At 40.6% G+C, this 18,915-nt stretch overlaps 2 protein-coding genes across 2 annotated transcripts; both read right to left on the bottom strand.

Moving 5' to 3' along the window:
- Window positions 1-368: 368 nt before the first annotated feature.
- On the bottom strand, window positions 369-4,708 carry LOC124158136 (golgin subfamily A member 6-like protein 1). Its single transcript, XM_046533320.1, has 3 exons — window positions 4,644-4,708; window positions 1,926-2,535; window positions 369-1,805 (listed from the first exon to the last, which is right to left on the bottom strand). The coding sequence occupies exons 1-3, from the start codon at window positions 4,706-4,708 to the stop codon at window positions 1,233-1,235; spliced, it is 1,248 nt and encodes a 415-aa protein (XP_046389276.1). The 3' UTR covers window positions 369-1,232.
- LOC124157464 (golgin subfamily A member 6-like protein 22) lies at window positions 3,223-18,645 on the bottom strand. Its single transcript, XM_046532198.1, has 3 exons — window positions 18,456-18,645; window positions 13,064-13,111; window positions 3,223-8,098 (listed from the first exon to the last, which is right to left on the bottom strand). Exons 2-3 carry the CDS (start codon window positions 13,108-13,110, stop codon window positions 5,200-5,202), a joined length of 2,946 nt encoding a protein of 981 aa, XP_046388154.1. The 5' UTR covers window position 13,111; window positions 18,456-18,645; the 3' UTR covers window positions 3,223-5,199.
- Window positions 18,646-18,915: the final 270 nt, after the last annotated feature.

Genomic DNA, 18,915 nt, shown 5'->3' with positions numbered 1-18,915 from the left:
AATCGCTCCAGTTTTGCTTTTGTGGAAGCTCGATATATCCAATATAACAGAACACAAATACTGATTTCCACACATGGTTGGCTATTGAGTTTTGAATGAAAGTGTGGAAATTACCATTTGTGGAATTTAATCGTGGATCAGCACTTTTTTTCCAGGTTGCCTTCATCCGGTCCTGCAATTTAGATTTCTCACGGAAAGATGTCAAGGGAGCGTATTTTTTCATTTTTTTAGAGTAAGGCAACTGCTAATTAACCATGAATGCAGAAATATCCTTTCCAGATCAATACACCTTGGTGATGAATGATCGCATGCAGAGAAATTTGGAAATGGTGCTAAGTGCTAATGAAGATAGAAAAACAGCGTGCGTGTTCATTTCATAACTTTTATTTCTCCAATGCCTGCGATAACATCAACATTACTCTTCAAATATGAAATGCATTACCAAACAATGTAAGAATGCAGGTAGATTATACACAGAGGTAGGCGCATGTGTGAAGACAACGTAGCGTAGGAGCTACGTATTCTCCGTAGTTTACGAGAAGATCTTCCCTCCAGGTTTATGTTTGTAATCCTTCGGGTGCCATCGCTGCGGTGCGCGAATTAACGATGAAATGACAACGGCTCGCTGCCTGATGAAATGAAAAATCGCTGCCTGTAACAAGGCGGCTCCCGCCTTGGTGACTTATCGTGAGATTTTGCTGGATCCCCTCCTTCTATTCTCACGTTCAAACTGCGTATTTTCAGTTTTAAAATGCAATCTGTGCTTCATTGGGTTAAATTTATTAAAAAAATAGTTTTTTAAAATTAGTTTTATTAAATATCAATGAAGAGTAGTATATAAGATTATTAAGAACGTAATCTAAAAGCACATTTTAAACTGATTCATGCGGAAAAAAATATTTCGTGATACTTGCCATGGCAACCGATCTCTCGCAAGTGAGATTGGGTGAACATCGGCTTGAATCCCATCCCTCCCTAAACGCCTCACGTAAATAATGGGTTTTCTCCAGCACTTAGTGACTTTTTGCTCCCAATTGAATTCATTCCGTCCGTTGAAATCCTTTGGATACAATCGCTGCACTGAGCGTATTAACGAAAAAATGAGAGCGACGGCCGGGGAAAAAAAATGAAAATCGGCCATAAAGCCGCTCTCATTCTTTCATCTTCCTCCAGCTCACCCTTAATCCTGTCTATTAATCTTTGCTCCTCATTCAAAGTTTCTCCGGCTCTCACTAACTCATCCGACATGGGTCTACCGCCTTCATCATCACAAGCCTTTGCTTCTCTTCACGAACCTTATCCCTTTCTTCACGAACCTCATCCATCTCTTCACAAATCTTTCTCTCCTTCCTCCTCAGAGCCTCCTCCTTCTCTTCAATCTGCTCCTTCATCTCATTCAGCCTTTGCTTCTCCCTATCCATCTCTTCACGCATCATTCTCTCCTCCCTCCTCAGAGCCTCCTGCCTCCTCTCTCTATCTTGCCTAGCCTTCGTTTCATCGTCTTTAAGATGAGCCCTGCGCCTCGCGCATTCCTCTTTGAACTCCCTTTCGCGGCTAGCTCTCTCTCTATCTTCCAACTCTCTCCTCTCCTTCTCTTGCCTCCGCCTATCACACTCCTCCTCCTCCAGCCTCCTCCTCCTCGCCTTCTCCTCCTCCGCCCACTTCTTCTTCATCTCCTGCTCCTCTCCGTCCATCCTCCTCCTCCACGCCTTCTCTTCATCCGCCATCTTCTCCCTCCTCTTCTCCTCCTCCATGTCCATCCTCTTCTTCCTCTCTTTCGTCTCCTCCTTCATCGCCTCTTCCCTCTTCAACCTCTCCTCTTCCACTCTCTTCACCTCCTCGGCCTCTCTTTCTCTCCTCTTCGCCTCTCTCTCCTCCGCTTTCTTCTCTTCCTCCTCCCGTCTCTCATCCAGTTCCTTCTTTACCTTCTCCTCTTCTTCCCTTATCCTCTTTTCCTTCTCTCTCATCATTTCCTCCTTCTTGCGCACCTCTTCATTCATCCTTTTCTCCTTCTCATCCAGTTCTCGCGACCTCTTCTCCGCCATCTCCTTTATCTCCTTTTCCCTTTCCATGATCTCCTGGCGTGCCTTCTCCTTCATCCTCTCCACTTCCCTCTTCGCCACGGTCACGTCTTCCTTCATTTTTTGCTCACGCTTCCGTAGGTCCTCCTCCCTTTTCCTATACTCTTCCTCCAGCTTCTTCGCGGTTTCCTTTATTTCACTCCTCCTTCGTTCCTCCCATTCCATCGCCTCTTTCGCTTTTCTATCTCTTTCCTTCTCATCCAGCTCAAGGCGGACTCTTCTTTCCTCGCGCTCTTCATCAATCATCTTGTATACCATCTCCAGTAAATTGTTTATAGTGACGTAATGTCTTTCTATCATCGCTCTCTCGTCGGCCCTAAGCCTCCGTTCCCTCTCAATCGTGTCACATTGGTTAAGAAGTTCCACGGGGTTTTGCAAATAGACTTCAGTTTGCACTCCATCATAAACCAGTGGCGTCGTGGTCCCCACCTTCATCAACTCCTGTCCCGTCGGACTGAAAAGATATTGAATACAGTGTATTTTTATTTTATCCACTGTTTCATAAGTCCCCGTCGTTAGTAAAGAGGAGTGGGGTGAAGTTATTTCAATCATGCTTTAGTAATCTGTCTTCATTTAATGCTATGGCAAGAAAGCTAGAAGGTTATAGGTGTATTTTACGTATAAATTTCATATTTAATGGAAGATATTCATGTTTTTAAATATGATTATAATTGCTAGCATTTTTTAAAGAATAAAAGTTCGGGTTGGAAGTAGGGCTCTAGTCAGTGGAAGTAATCGGTGGGAGCAATGCGAGTTTATATTACGATTGTCATGATTAATATTCATGATATTGTGAGCGATTATAATTGCTAGCATGAGCGTACCCAGCGAGGGGCAGGAGGGGGCAGCTGCCCCCTTCCCCTAGAAGCAAAAATCGCAAATGTCTTTAAGGAAAATAATATTTTCCAAGCAAATAATTCTAAAAACTAATAAAGAGCTGTTACAGTTTCCTTAAAATGTTGGTTTTATTCACCTTTTCCATGCTTAAATCTTACCTATAACTTGAACAACCCTTGCTTAGCCCCCCCTAGTTTTGATCCAGGGTACTCCCTTGGTTGCTAGCATTTTTTAAAGAAGAAAAGGATAAATGCAGTCAATTGGAGTATCATTCGAGTATAAAATAGGATTTTTTCTACTCCTCTCATTTAAAATATATATTTATTCCTCTTAAATATCATTTTATATCTCAGTCTCTTCCAGGGAAGACTTCATTTTAAATCCCATTGAAATGTTTTACAACACGCTTTTAAATATTTTATCTTTTCGTTGATTCTGAAATGTGAAATTCTAAGATTCTATATTCTGCAATGTAAAATTTTGATCTAAAAATTCACACTTTTTCCTCGAAAAATCAAGATTAGCATGGAATATCTGATGGACGTTAATCAAGAAGATGGCGATGGAGGTCATTCCTGTATAGGTCCCCATCTCCTTTTGTTCACAGATTCCTTCATCCAAATCCTCTTTTTATTTATCGGATGTAGAAATTCCATTGCATCCTAAATGATTCGTGCACAATTCATTGATGCATCTTGCTCATGCTATATTCTCCATATGCTTTGGCTACAGGGAATGTGGTTGTGTTTGGAGTTACGTATTCTAATTTTGCTGGCATGCTGAACTAATGGTCTCGGCCTCAACGGGCCTCAAGTTTACGATATTACTCCTTTAAAATTGCCGACAGTTTAATGTCGCATTTTTTGCTCAAACACATAATTCGCTCTCCACAGCCACCGTTGGTTTGATTGGACGCATTCAGGGGGAGTGAGAGCTCATAGCTGTCGCTCACCACGGGAACGAAGAACCACGTTGTATGTTCTCCGACTTTCTGAATGGAAAAGTTTATCAGTGCTATTTCAGCTAGCAATACACCGTTGGCCATCTAGAACTTAAATTTATCTCCTGCCAATCACCGACGATATTTTAGGCGCTGTAAGTGCTCACAGCCACTGACAATAATTACGCCCATTGAATCTCACTAGAGCTGAGTAACGAAGAAATTACATTCATCTCTCATATTGATGTATGTGATTTGGATGCGAGTTTGCTTTGTTTGTTGCTCTATTTTGTATCTTGCTCCCTATGTCACCACCAGGAAGGACACCACTGGTGATCGATATAAATAAATGCGAAGAGAGGCGACAAAATCGAAGACACAAATAAAATAAACACACGAGCAGTCAAAGATCAAATTGGAGATAACGTAATGGTCAATGTAATTTTTATATTAGTAGCAATACCAAGCCTGCCCTAAATACAACACAGCTTTCACAATTCCCTATCAATATCCTTTTTTATGAATTTAACCACCTTTTTGTAATCAAGTTATAACTTTATTTTAGATACACAATAACATTGTACATTTACGTTTATGCGAGACTTTTAATATCACATAAATCGGTATCTCTTCATTAAATATTCATTATCTGCCAGTCTGTGCACCTATTCAATTTTTCTTGGGAAAATATTTTCACTTTATACACGAAAATGGGACTGGAATTAACAGTTCTTTCTCGGTCCCATATGTTCGCATCATTCACTCATCTGTTAGTATGAAATTACTCCTCCATCACAACACCAACGTATTCTTCATTGGCCAGTCTCAGATCTACTCTATTGAGTTTCATTCCGCATCAAATTCGCGTTTGATAAACAGAATATCATTCATAAAATCACAGGAATTCATTTGCGTCACCATTAAAAGCAATCCCTTGTTTGTGGACCGTCTTTCTCCCGCTATCCAACGAAATGATCGGTGGATTATCCTTATTGCAGAATAGTATTATAATTTTGTTGGCAAATGAATGATGATGATAATTAATAGTGGTTTCGCTGGTAGTGGGCCCCGTCGTCCCCATGGCGACGCAGGTTTTTCCCCACCGCATATCTTCCATTTCTGTCCTTTTCCTCGAGGCGTCGTCGGTCTCTCATCGCCGCGGCACCTCCTATCCCTTTTCCCCTCCCTCAGTCCTATCCCTACTGAGAGGCGTAACAGTCACTGAATTGGTTCCCGGCCCTCAGGATGGTAACCTTTGCGCCCCCCCCACCCCCTGAGTACCCGTTTCCATTGTCTTTCTCCTACAACTTCTTCCAGTCTCTCACTTCTATTCTGTCTTTTTTACTCGTCTCCACCCAACTCCTCTCCTCCCTTCCTTGAAACGCCTCCCTCAGTGCAAGTTAACACCTCACTGCTTTGATCATTTGATTGCAGTTGGTATTGGCAATTCGTTTCCCTCATCACTTCCATTTCCTTTCGCAACTTCATCATCTCACCTTCGTGTTTCTCAATTTGCTTTCGCAACTCCATTATCTCACGGTCGTGTTTCTCGTTCATTTCTGTTACTCTTTCATTAAACTTATCATCGCGCTCCCGTTCTGTTACCACAAGCCAATCCTGGGAGGAATCACTGTCATTCCTCACATGAGATTTCTTACCACTCACCGAGGCTGATTCGCAAGTTATCCTCCCAATCGCCACCTCCAAGTCTTCTTTTCCGTGATTGGCTGACTTCACTTCTTTCTTCACCACGTCTCGACACAGGTCTCCGCACCCAACATTCATGTCAACCCCTTGATCAGTTTTCTTCACTTCTTCACCCTGTGCCCTAGCGGAGCACTTGATACCTGCCAGCGGATCATATTTTGATTCATGAAGCTGTGACCCGTGGTTACTTAAGTCTTGCATTGGGTATTTCTCACTATCATCTCCTTTACTATTTGAAAAAGAGAGCACTTTCACGCCATTTTGGTTAAACGCATCATACACATCCATAGCATAATTTGCATCCCCATGCTCTTCCACTGACCCTACTACTGCACTCGCATCCCCAGTAATAGATGTAAGAAATGAACGTGCTATTGTCATAAATTTACCCTCACTTTCTCCTGCACTTTTCCTATTTCTATTTTCTAAATCCTTCACCCTCTCACCCACTCGGTGAGCGTATTCAAGCCAATTTTCCTCCAATTTCCTAATAATCTCTTCATTTATTTCAACCACGTTCTGTCGAGCATTCCAGTTGTCACAAGTGTCACTAGATATTTCATTTCCCATGCTTGGGGAAAGAGGAACAACTTTTGTACCAAGAGCTTCTGAATGGCTGTGCCGCTGATGAATAGGCAAGTGTGGATATAACTCCCTCCGATCTTCCGTCAGACGAGTGACTTCGTTAACTGTCCAACGTTGAAGTTCATTCAACTCCTTCAATAGAATGCTCAACTCGTTTTCCTTGGTATCAAACTCATTTATCTTGGAATTGAGAATCTGTTTAGTGACTTCATTTTGGTACTTTAACTCATTCAACTCACTTTGATGTTTATTATTAAATTCTTTCATTTTTTTCTCATAATTTGAAGTTGTAGCATCGAGTTTCCGTTGCAAATCGTTTAGTCCTTTTTCTTTCACTTTAATGTCTTCTTTTAATTTCTTTATATCTCTTTCGTTTTTTTCTATCAAATTATTCATTTTCTTCTCCATCTGCATTTTATCACTCTCCCGATCTTCCGCCATACGCGCGACTTTCTTATCTGTCGAAGCTTTAAGTTCATTCAAGTCTTTCAATAGATTGCTACACTCTTTTTCCTTAGTGTCCAACTCTTTTTTTTTGGAACTGAGAACTTTTTTGATGTTTTCATTTTGCTCTTCAATTTTATTCAATTCAATTTGATAGTTAATATTCAATACTTTTATATCTTTCTCATAATTTGAACATGTAGTATCGAGTGTCCGTTGCAAATCGTATAGTCCTTTTTCTTTCATTTCAAGGTTTTCTTTTAATTTGTTTATATCTCTTTTGGAGTTCTCAGCCAAAATGTTCATTTTCACCTCCATTTCCATTCTCACAGCCTTCTTCGCTTCATCCACGTCTTTCTTCAATTTTCCTTCCCATTTCCTCGTCATATTATTTTTCTCTTCCATCCAATCTCTCCTGTTCTTTTCCGTTTCTCTCTTCCATTCTTCCCTCTGCAATTCCGCATCCGATTTCAAACGTCTGTTTTTCTCCTCCAACTGCATGCTCAAACTCTCTACCTCCACCAATTTCCATCTCAACTCCTCCATATCCTTCACATTTTTCGCCTTCTCACGTTCCCATTCCATTTTCTCATTCTCCCATTCACCCTTCAACTCGCTATTCTGAGTCTTCCACCACGAGTCCACCTCCTCCACCCTCTTCCTCCACTTTCCATTCAACTCCCCCTCCACATTCGTCCTCACCTCCTCCTCCACTATCATCCGTTCCTTCCTCAATCCATCTTCGATCGCCCTCCTCACGGTTTGCTCCCAATATTCCTTGTCTTTTTCCAATCCTTCCTTTTCCTTCTCCAGATTCGCTCTCTCCTCCTCCAGTTTATCCTTGACATTTTGTATCTCCGCCATTCCCTCCTCTCGCATTTTCTCTTCCCTCTTCTTGAAATCCTCCTTCTTCCTCCGATACTCCTTCTCCCTCCTCTCCTCCTCTTCCTTCGCTTCTTTTAGTCTCTTCTCCTCCTTCTCTTTCCACTCCCTCTCCGCCTTCAATATTCCCTCTTCCTCCTTTTCCTTTAGCCTCTTCTCCGTTTGCTTTTCCTTCTTCTCCATCTCCTCTTCCCTCCTCTTCATCTCCCTCTCTCTTCTATCTATCTCTTCCTCCCTTCTCTCCATCTCTTTCTTCTTTTTCTTGTTCGCTTTCGCCTCTTCCTCCTTGAGTCTCCTTTCCGCCTTATTCCTCTTCTCTTCTTCCATTCTCTCATTCTCCTCCTTCGCTCTATCCTCCGCTTCCTTCTTCACCTCTTCCTCTCTTCTCCTTCTCTTCTCCTGCCTCTCTTTCTCCATTTTCTCATCTATCCTCCTTATTTCCTCTTCCCTTGCCTTCATATCCTCATCTCTTTTCTCTCTTTCCAGCCTTCTCTCTTCTCTGTTCATCAGCAGCTGTTGGTACTGCCTCAGTGCCTCCTCTGGATTATTAGAGTGCAAGTGGTAAATAATTCGTGACCCGCTGCCATTATTTCTTCCATGAGGCATTCTCGTCTCCTCCGTCCTGAAACAATAAAACTTCGTCATCTGATATTCTTTCTCGTGGCTCTTTAACGTCTTTCTTTATATTTTATCAAAATTAGCGTTAAATACAGTTCTAGGCTAGATATCATTTCATCAAAAATGAGAGAACTGAATGAATGCCATAAATGAAAGAGTTCTGTTTTCAATTAGGCTCTTCACCGCTGGTTTCCTTGCTCTGGCTGCTGTGTAGCTTTTAAATAGATAGGAAATAATCCATCGCCGCATTTTTGTCACGCAAAAAGTAAGAATGGAATGTTTTTATTTAGAGGGTCCGTTATTAGAGTATCTGATACAGAAACTGAGATGAGTCAGAAGATCACAGGCTTTTAGGTAATTCTTTTACGTTTATTTCGAATGAGACAACGTTCTCGGGATATGACTCTTGACCGACTGATGTACCCTTCCCATTATTCCCAACCCGGAGATCGAATAGAGGGACTTTTTTTATCTCCGGCATATTTTACCCGGAAGCATCCCATCATGTCATGTTAACCTCTTCAGAGCTGTTTTATGTCTGTTTCAGCCTCTTTTCATAATCATGGTGGGTGGAAAAATAACGTCACATTGGAATTTCAAAGAAATAATTAGTTACAAATATTTTAAAGTATGGCATACATATGTGCACCTTGGGATTTTATGACAATTTTTTACGCAATACGATATTAAAAAGAAATAATTTTCTTCAAGAATACTTTATTATCATTCATTAATTTCAATTGATATAATCTTTATAAACGTGGTTGGTTTTTGGAGGAGGCGACCGACAGCTGAGGTCATTTGCGCCATGAGGGAATGGTATGGAAGGAAGGGTGGAGAGAAACCCGGCGTTGGCATTAGCCTGCTCTTAACGAAATGCGCCAAGGGGACCACAGCTTAACGTCCCATCCGACAGACGGAGTGTTGCGCTTGATATGCCCTCCACGCAACATTCAAGCAGGGATCGGGCATTCTCTGGAAAATTCTCTGCCACTGCCGGGATTTGAACCCGAGCCCACCGGGTGGGAAGCCAAGACTCTAGCCACCACAACAACTAGATCCCCTTTATAAACATTATTTATTAGTTTTAAGCAACTGAATACATAGCTTGATGAAAACAATTGACGACGCACACTCATCCTGTTTGTCGTTGTGTCATAAATCATGTTTTACGTATGCAAAACAAAAAAATTATGGCATGTAGTGGCAGAAACGTGTACTACAAGGTACAAAAAGTGCAGCGTCGGGTTTAAACGACACACTCGAAGGATTATAATAATAAAAGCGTGGAGGTGCACGTGTGTATACCTAGTGTCGGAAGAGGTTAAACACAAGGCTGCATCGACTAGGGTGGTAATGTGGTGGTTTCCCGTTGCCTTCCACATCACAATGCTCTTACTCGAAAGTTTCTCGACTTTTGACTTTCCTTTCGCCAATCATGATACAGCAGGCGTGGCTTAGCGATTCGGAAATTCAGTCACTCTCACACCTCCGTTGAGTTAACAATGTGAATATGCCAGCAGTGTTGCCAGACCTCACGCGTTTTCTTGGTATACCATTATTCTGAACTGATGGCGGCTGGGTGGAAAATAGCAAGTAGCCAATCAGAAGCGCTGCCCCTCCCAACTCTCCCTTCCCCTCCATCCCCTTCCCTTTTCCTCTCCGCTCCCCTCCATCCGGCCGACCGGCGTTGCCAGCCTTGTGAATAACGGTACTTTCGGAGGCGGCGGAAGATTCTCGGACGAACGCTGAGCGATTCGATTTGGCAACACTGCTAGCTGGAGAGCGATGTGCACTGCACGGAGTTCGGAGGGAGACTGCGGGCTCCTACACACTTTCTCCTGTCGCTCTTTTATGATTGGCTAGAAGAGTGGGTGGGTTTTGAGCACGCTCAAGGTCAGCCGCCATCAGTTCAGAAAAATGGTATAGGTGAGACCGACTGGCTCCTGTGAAGGAATTATCCTCAATCCCCTCCAAACGAGTAGATATTTTGCCGCGGCTCCGGGCCCAAAATATCTGTGGCCACCCATGACTCACGTTCTCAGAGACAAACAAAGGCGGCTATGTACATTTGGCAACGTGAAGTTCACCCCGCTCTCTCTCTCTTTTCCTCTCTCTCTCTCTCGGTACTATCCCTCCACCATTCGTGAAGCCCTCCGAGAGAGTCCGAACTCTCACGAAAGCCACCTCTCTCGCTTGAATATTCCACATCGTCCTACTCCCTTTCCTTCTATATAATAATCATACTCTCATCCTTCCCCTCCCTCATTTACCTAACATTCAACCCTCTTACACCGTAAACATCCCCTTCCCATCAAGTACTCCCTCCATCCATACTTTCTATCTCCTTTGTATCTCATCTTAAAGCTGTCTCTCCTCACCCTCCATGTCCAGCACTTCATCGTTCCACTTTCTGAAATTTTATCAGTATTTTTGTTTAATAAAGGATAAATTTTTGCTTATTGTTAAATAATTTAATTTTAAAAAACTTTTTTAATAAACTAATGACATTTTGCCGCCACCTGAAGAAATCTGCTGCCCCGGGTACGCTCGAATAACGCATTCACTAGAGCCTAAAGCCCCCTCGCTGACTGGCTAATCAACGCCTGATCATCGGCGAATCTCACTGATTTGAACATCATTCCTCCCACTTTTATTCCAGCTTCTAACTCATCTCACGCTTCCCTTGCCATATCTTCAGCGTACACGTTAAAGAGCAGCGGCGATAGAGGACAGTCTTGCCTCACTCCTCTTGCCCACCCAGATTCACTGTCAACGAAACCAATTGACTTCTCCGCCGCTTTGAATATTCCCGTTTTAATATTATTCCATCTTTCCTCAACAGTCTTAGTACTTTCAATCTCCCGTAAACTAATGTGCACTAGTTCCTGACATTCTCTCCTCATAAGAGAGACTCCCCTTCAGGGCTTCTACGTTCCATTTCTCCGCCTTCCTAACTTTCATCAGTCTTTTGAATCTTACGTTGCATTTCATAAGTAATAGGTTGTGGTCTGCCCTCCACCTCACCTCGCATAATCCTAAGATATCTATCCTCCCTTTATCCATTTCCCTTTTGATGTTTTCTAACTTCCCCACCCTCATCATTGTCCTCACATTCCACGTCCCTACATTTATAGCCGACTTCGTCTTCTCCATCATCTTGGTCTTCTTTTCTTCTCTCTTCATTGCTGCTGCTGATGATGATGATAAGTCGCTGCAAGGATTTTGCATGTTGACGACCCCGAGGACCTTGCCGACCTCGCTGCCGTGACCGACACCCGCCCTTTGCGGACGGGTCCCGGTCGATGTGATTCCGAGGCTCATTTGGTTGTACTCCATGTGTTCAGGGAAGAGATAGTTAGTAGGGTTTCCCACTTCCATTCCAACAGTGTTCTTCACGTGACACCATCAATAATAATTAAGAATAATTTAGAATTAATCCCGCCAGTGCAGCTCTAGGGGTCATAGGAACGCGCAAGCCTTTCCACCGTGACAAGGTTTTAGCCCAAGGGAAAGGTTAAAGGATATGGCACATACAAATTCGCATTGATTCTACTCTAACCTATTAACACTCTTGGTGCAAAACTTTGTCTGGGGTATGCGTAAGTTCATCCCGTGCGTGATATACAGAAATCATTGTTTCCATTTTTTGCTGTTATAATGTATACCATCATCAGAGCTGCTTTGTTATTGTACCTAAAAATCATATCATGTGACAATGAATTCCCAGTTCCAAGTTTCCCACTTCTCTGGGTACTATACTTCCCGAGCAACACCGGGTGGCCTGCTAGTAATCAATAAATTTCAAATGAAATCTCTATCGCAAATTATGTTTATTAAAAAAACATTATCAGCCTCTCAGTTCAATGGAGTGTACAATATTTTTAGTAAATTTATCTTTAGCTAAAACAAACAAACTGGATTGTTTACCCACGCGTGAACATGCAACGTACAATTGTCCGTATGAAGAACACTGTGTGCCTCAAAGCCACAAAAAGACATCGTTTGGCCTCGAGATTTGTCATTGTGAATGCCAATTTAATTGGAAATTGAACCCGATTTTTTCAATTGGCACATCTGTCGGAATAATAGGGATTCGTGGTAATAATACATCTCCTATGAACATGCCTTTTTAATAATTTTTGGTGACAGAAAGAGATTTCAAACGACATAAACAATACTGACGGTCGCCAGGGGGACAGCAAGCCAAAAACGCTAAAATTTCAGCATTTTTATGCATTGTTTTTCAATGTCACCGTAAATCACCTGGAAAACGAAAATCGATTGCAAAAAAATGTGCATATCTTTTTTCTTTCCAGTGGTATGTGTCTCAAATAAATGTGACCATTATCACTAATTTAAATATGCGAAAGGAAAAAGGTCTGCAGTCATTAAAAACGAAGTTTACATGTATTTATTATGAAAATGACTCAGGGCTCTTTCCAGGGCCTCATGGGCCCTGGAGAAGAATGAAAAATAGTTTACAACATATCCTCAGTCCTACTGAACATACGCGCCAAATTTCATAGGAATTAGTCAAGCTGTTTCGGGGAAGTTTGTCTTCAAAAAACCGTGTCAAGAAAATTTTATATATTAGATTATTTTTATTTAAGATTAGTTAACGCAAGTAAATAAGATTACTAAGATCGTAATTTTACACAGTTTTTTTAAGGAAAATTAAGAAAAAAAACTTGATACTTGCCAGGACTCTCATGTGAGATTGGGTGAGAATCGGCTTGACCCCCTTCCCCCTAAGCACCTCACCTAATTAATGGATGCGACCTTATCGTTACAGTATCCTCTGATTCAGTCAAGAACGGTTCCGACATATTTTTGGTTCATGCGGTCCAAATATCCTCGGACTAGCACGAGTCTACTTGTCCTGTGATACAAGCTTTGACAAAGCCTGCCAATTCTTGGCCGATAATGGATTTAATTTTGTTGAATATACCTTTCAATGATCTCTTACCTGAATTCCATTTCACTGGCCACCGGATTCTCCTTGGAGTCTCCCATTCTGAAAAAAGAGCATGCAATATGAAATCGTGAAAAGCAGTCTTTTATTTTACATCTATCAATTGCTGGTCAACTCTTGGATGAATATAAAAAAGTTGATCAAGAAGCTCATAACCATGCTTATAATATAGTATACCTTATATTTCACATTATTCGGTATACGGGTATCAATATTTTACTGTCATGCATCTTCACGATAAAATCTTATAATCTTACTACAGCAGACTCAATTATTGTATTTTAAAAAGATTTTCAAATTTAATCCTCGCATTAGAGACGCTCGTCTACGATATAAATAAGGTGTGTCTCAGGACGAATCTGCAATACTTCAGGACGTGGTAGGGAAGACAATTGTAAGCACTTTTTGCGCATAAACACGGAGGCGCATCTCCTTAGTTACCGAGGTATGGCAACGCAAGCATTTTTTTGGATGCCCTTCATCTCTGCGCATGAAGTCCATACAGGATTGAATTAAGGTGCATACGGGTTTGAAGGCCATGCATATTAGAGCACCTAATGACAAATAACCTTTTAAGGCTACGGAGAGGAATACTCATGTAGATGAACCTTTTACTAAAATTCTTAGGTACCTTTCTAGGACATCTAAATATTTTCATGACCCCTTTCGAACAACTGTCAAATTTACGCCACGCACAAGCAGTGAATGCCTTGCCATAACTTCAGTTCAGATAAACTCTTGACAATCTTCTAGTAGGATGCTTGGGCCTATTCAAAAACTTTGGTTACTAACTGAAAACATCATCTGTTCTATCAAATTTGGCTTTGCTGCGTGAAAAAATTTCATATTTCCATTTCACTATAAATTGGCAGAAGGGCAGTATGTAAACAACTTAAATAAATTAATATTTTTAACATTCTATGTGCTTTTCTTAAAAAATTGTGAAAATTTCCTTCTACATACGCTACTTTGTAGTATCTTAAGGTTTAGCATTTGTATAGAATGCTCAAATAAAATGCTCACTTTCATATTTACTGGAAAGAATACACGAGACAAAGTATACATAATTTAATTTTCATCACGCAATTACCTGAATACACTGCACAACGCGTGTGCCTGGATAACCCCTGAACACGGAGTTTTTATTGCCATAAGTCATTTTGCACTCACTTCCGATGGAATGGATAAAATCATAAGTAATCTCACGGAATAATAGATAAATCTTCAATAGTTTATTTTTGGTATCGTACAAATTGGAAAGTATAATTCCATATTTATCTCAAGAAATAATAGATATCCCTATAAAATCCAGGCAATATTATGAGCGTAACATATGACAAAATTCACGTCTTAATCTTAGATATATTCACAACATCTAATGAGTAGATAAGGAGTGAGGTTATTATGCCTTTTAGTAATCCCCAAACATACAAACAAAACATTTTTGGTCTTCAATTCTATACTGAGCATATGCTACTTATGGAAACTGCTGGGAATAACATTTTTTAATATCACAGATACTACAACCTGGATATCAATGTGATATTATTTTTACAACTCGAACGTGTAAATTGTAACGTTGTCAAAATATCCATCGTGTAATAGAAATGTACTTTGGTTACATCAACCTTATTTAGATATCTGATGGCTATCGACTGGACGAGATTATACCCATTTAGTGTCATTGTACCACTAGTACGACAAAGCATAAGAAATGTATCTGAAGAAAACGGATCTAGTGGTTCTTAGAGGCGATTACATTTTGTATAGAAAATAAACTACATAACTAATGGATTCGTCATCTTCTTTCAAATTTAAGTGAATTTGTAATTCTTAGTAAATTTCATTTCACAACATTTAACAACACCTATAACCCCTCGTCAAAATCCATAATTTTCTACAGCAGCGAAAAACCTCATACGGTCGCCACTGTTTAAAGATGATAACTGTGTACTTCCCGCCTGAGCGTAAAGCATAAATGGTGCGAAAAGTACGCAGATGAAAAATCACTCCCCTTGACCGGGATTGAAATCCAGATCCCCCGATTTCCGGTTGAGTGCTTTAATCGATTAAGCTACCGAGGAATCTTTCCTCTCCGTGGAAATATGTGGACGCTACCGGACAAGGTGGTATGGACTGCTGGGCGTATGATGCCACAAAAAGTCGTAATCGTGCGCCTCGATAGCTTAACTGACAGTTGAGGATACCTTCACAGTTCGGCGTTTGCGTTGACGCCGCGGCTCGCGAGCCAATCAGAGCCCGCCGTCTTTCAGAATTGATGACGCTATGTCTCCAGCTCGTTGCGTAGTCGCACTAAAATCTTATCGTGTCAGATTTTCTCTTCGTGGAGGCGGCATTTCGTCGGCGATTTAGAATTGGCGTTTGTTTGTAAGAATCTTAGGTAGGTATGCAAATATGCAGGAGTAGCTCAAATGGGAGTTATGCTATTAACTGCATTTAAATTAATTAAATGCTATTAATTTCGTTATTCGCTATTATTTTTAAGTTTTAGCGTAGATATTAGGTATCTTTCCTAAATATAAGACAAATATTAACCCTGTATATTTGATTACAATCACCGAGGAGCATAGATTAGCATAACAAATACTCGTCAATGGTATCACAAGCTAAATACAGCGTGAGACCTCCTTGCTGGTGACTATGATCGCTTAAATGCCAATTTAGATTCTATAATTGTGCCCTCATGATCTTCTCAGTTGAAGCTGTTTAGATAAAATCGCTGGGACAATCTGTTCGAACGAGATTTATCATAAATTTCACGTCACTCATGTTCCCTGGGTGTATGTAATTTGTTATTTTTCGTATATTCCGAGTTAGGAAATAAAACTTTAAGGTCATAATAATATAGGCAAGTGCCATCACCAAATACGTGATTAGCAACTCTATGGTCGCCATATTAATTTCCAATGCTATTAATAGCTAAGAAGAAATATTATAAGAAATGAGATTGAGTAAAAATGCACAAAACATCATATTTATTGTGCGTTTGGCCCGAAATCATAAGATGGTATGCTCCCGGACCGAGTTTTAGGAGCCGACGCTTTTCGCTTTTTATTTGTTTTCGCAACGCAAAGGGCAAAATTTGCTGGCGGGGCGGGAGCTCTCGTGGCGTCGACGCTACGCAGACCTGTGAAGGCACCCTAAAACACTGATCGGAAATTGGGGAATCCGGGTTCAGATCCCGGTCAAGGCTAATGATTTTTTCTCCGTAGATCTCGCACAATTTGTGCATTGCGGGTGACTATCGAAAAGTTATCACCGTGGGCAGTCTCGGTATGAATAAAATAATGCCTTTTACCATTTGTAGATGCGCATAATTTATTTTGTTTTTTGTACTTCATTTTCCAGTTATTTTTTGTCCCTTAACAACATCTGGGCAACATAACCGGAGCCTCATTCAACGAACCTTGAGCTTTTGCCGACGACGATAATCAATAAAATGCTAAAATGTTAAAAGCGTTCTATTGAAATGTGAATTCTGCAAAACTATGTGTGAAATTTGTAAATAGAGGTAGAACGATAAAATCGGGTGGTAAATGAATTTGAGAAATTCTTTGCGAGATGTGCATTATTCCACCGAGAATATAGTAGTTACCGAAGAATTTAGAAAAAGTATAACATAAGAAGGCTTTTTGCATTTTATACTTGCGGCTGAACACTAAACACTGTACCATGAACTTCGCTCATAATCGTCCCAAGCAGTAGACGATATCCACCATATATCTATATACGGTAAATATATCTAAAACAAGTTGTTATTACACCATGGGTATTTTGACAACGTAACATAGATATTCTCTTCGTAACATCCACAACAAGTTGTAAACTAGGTCAGGGGTGGGGTCACGTTTTCCTCCACCCCTGACGTTTTAAAAATAGACTATGTTTTTAACATGGTTATCTTTACGTTCGTTTTGTTTACTGTATTACTAAACCTCAATCATTTAGTTTAATATCAATAACTTTCATATTAAAATAAAGAGAATATTTTGTACTGTAATTGTTCCATGTTGCTTTTAATCTGAAATATTAGAAGACTGTTTGCCTGTCAGATCCGTGTCCACCCTAAAAAAATTAAGTATCCGCCCTTGGGAGCATATATTCTCTATGGAATTGATGAGCACAAATGTTTCGCATGAATATTTGGGGATTACTAAAAATCATAATAAACTTCATTCGATGTTGTGAAGATATCTAAGAGATGTTGTAATATGGACCAGGATGTCCACTGTTGGACATCGCTGCAACCTTGTTTGGCGGGTCCTTTGTATATTTGACAGATATCTAAACACCATTAATTGAATTAACCTCGATATTGCACGGATGTCATATTTAACGCCGATAATGTTTTCTCAATGTTGGGATATTTATTGCTGCTTGGCGTATAACGTGCGTCTTTTGTTTTCGGAGCAGAAGCAAATTAAAAAATTAAAACTTGTTATTGTTTTATAAGAACGCTGGTTTTCCCGAAATACATGAAATCAATACATTATCTTAAATAAACTTTTCAAAGTTTTCAGTTCATATATTTTCTTCATAACTGAATTGGTGAGCTTACTTATTTCCGCCAATTGTTCCGGAGAATGACCTTTTTTGTGTTTTGAAAGTTAAAACTCTGTTATCATCGTAGCACGAAGAATACTTTTTTTTAACAAGCTGCCAAGCTTGGAAACTACGTTATTTCTACCAATAACATTAATACCTGCCACAACACGGTTTCCCCATCACTGGGCGCGAAATTTTTTTAAACGAAACCAATGAGACTTTCTTTACACAGCCGTTGGAGAAATCAGTGAATGACTCCAACTAACTTCCCCGAACACCACCAAACTTGCAAAACCCGTGTCGCATTAATGTTTCACGGAGAAGTTAAATTTTAATATCACGGAGTATATACTCACGATTCAGGTGCGCCGTGATGCTCCTTTTATGTCACTACTTTTACTTATACCAAAAAATCATCACTACTTCGGGGAAGCATCTTACGGAATTAAATAAATCAGTACTCTTCCACATGGTTTTTCAATAGCGTGATTTTGTGAGAGTCGATAAACTTTCAAAAAGTATTTTTTTAAACCTCTTTAAAATGATCACATAGCTAAATCAGTTGGAAAAGTGCTCAATTGCTTCATTCCAAACTATGATATTTCATGCTTAAATGACTAATTTCACCGTAAAATCTTTTCCGTTGATCCAAGAAACTTTGTTTCCCGGTCACTAATCCGCGTTAAGCACCTGTGTTGAATCATGAAGTCGAGAGAATACCTCCTTAATTTGGAAGGGCTCGGAATCCTGACACAACACTTTGACAGTTACACTCCGCCAAGACAAGAGCTAATTTTTATAATGAGATAACGTAACTCACCTAGAAAAGTCTTCGCTGGAAAAACTGGCGTAACCGAATGACGCGACCCGACAAATCCCGCTTAGAAAACCACCGCAGCTCTGCAGCTTTGCCGCGACTGTGCGGCAGGAAGGTCGCCTGGCAACTGCTGCGCTTGTCGTTCACGGATATTGCGGACGAACCGATGACCGAATCTTTGATATGATCCGTTCATTCGTTCAAACGAGCCAGTTCCGCAGAATCGCTCTTGTCCTAGAATGAACGATTACGTTGACCGATTCATTTCTTGGAAAGAAATCCTTTCCGAGAATCGAGAGGAGAGTGTGATTACAATATATATCGGACGAAACGCATGCTGCTCTCTCGGTGGAAATCAACCCATGCTGTAACTAAGGGAGATAAGATCCCTATAGTGATGAAATCAGCTAAAATTTAAACTAGCGCTTCGCGAAAAATGAACTTACTGGCTCTAGGCCACAGG

The sequence above is a fragment of the Ischnura elegans genome, chromosome 4 (assembly GCF_921293095.1).
Source record: "Ischnura elegans chromosome 4, ioIscEleg1.1, whole genome shotgun sequence".
NCBI lineage: Eukaryota > Metazoa > Arthropoda > Insecta > Odonata > Coenagrionidae > Ischnura > Ischnura elegans.
The sequence above is the reverse complement of the archived record's forward strand: the minus strand, read 5'-3'. Positions and strand labels throughout refer to the sequence as shown.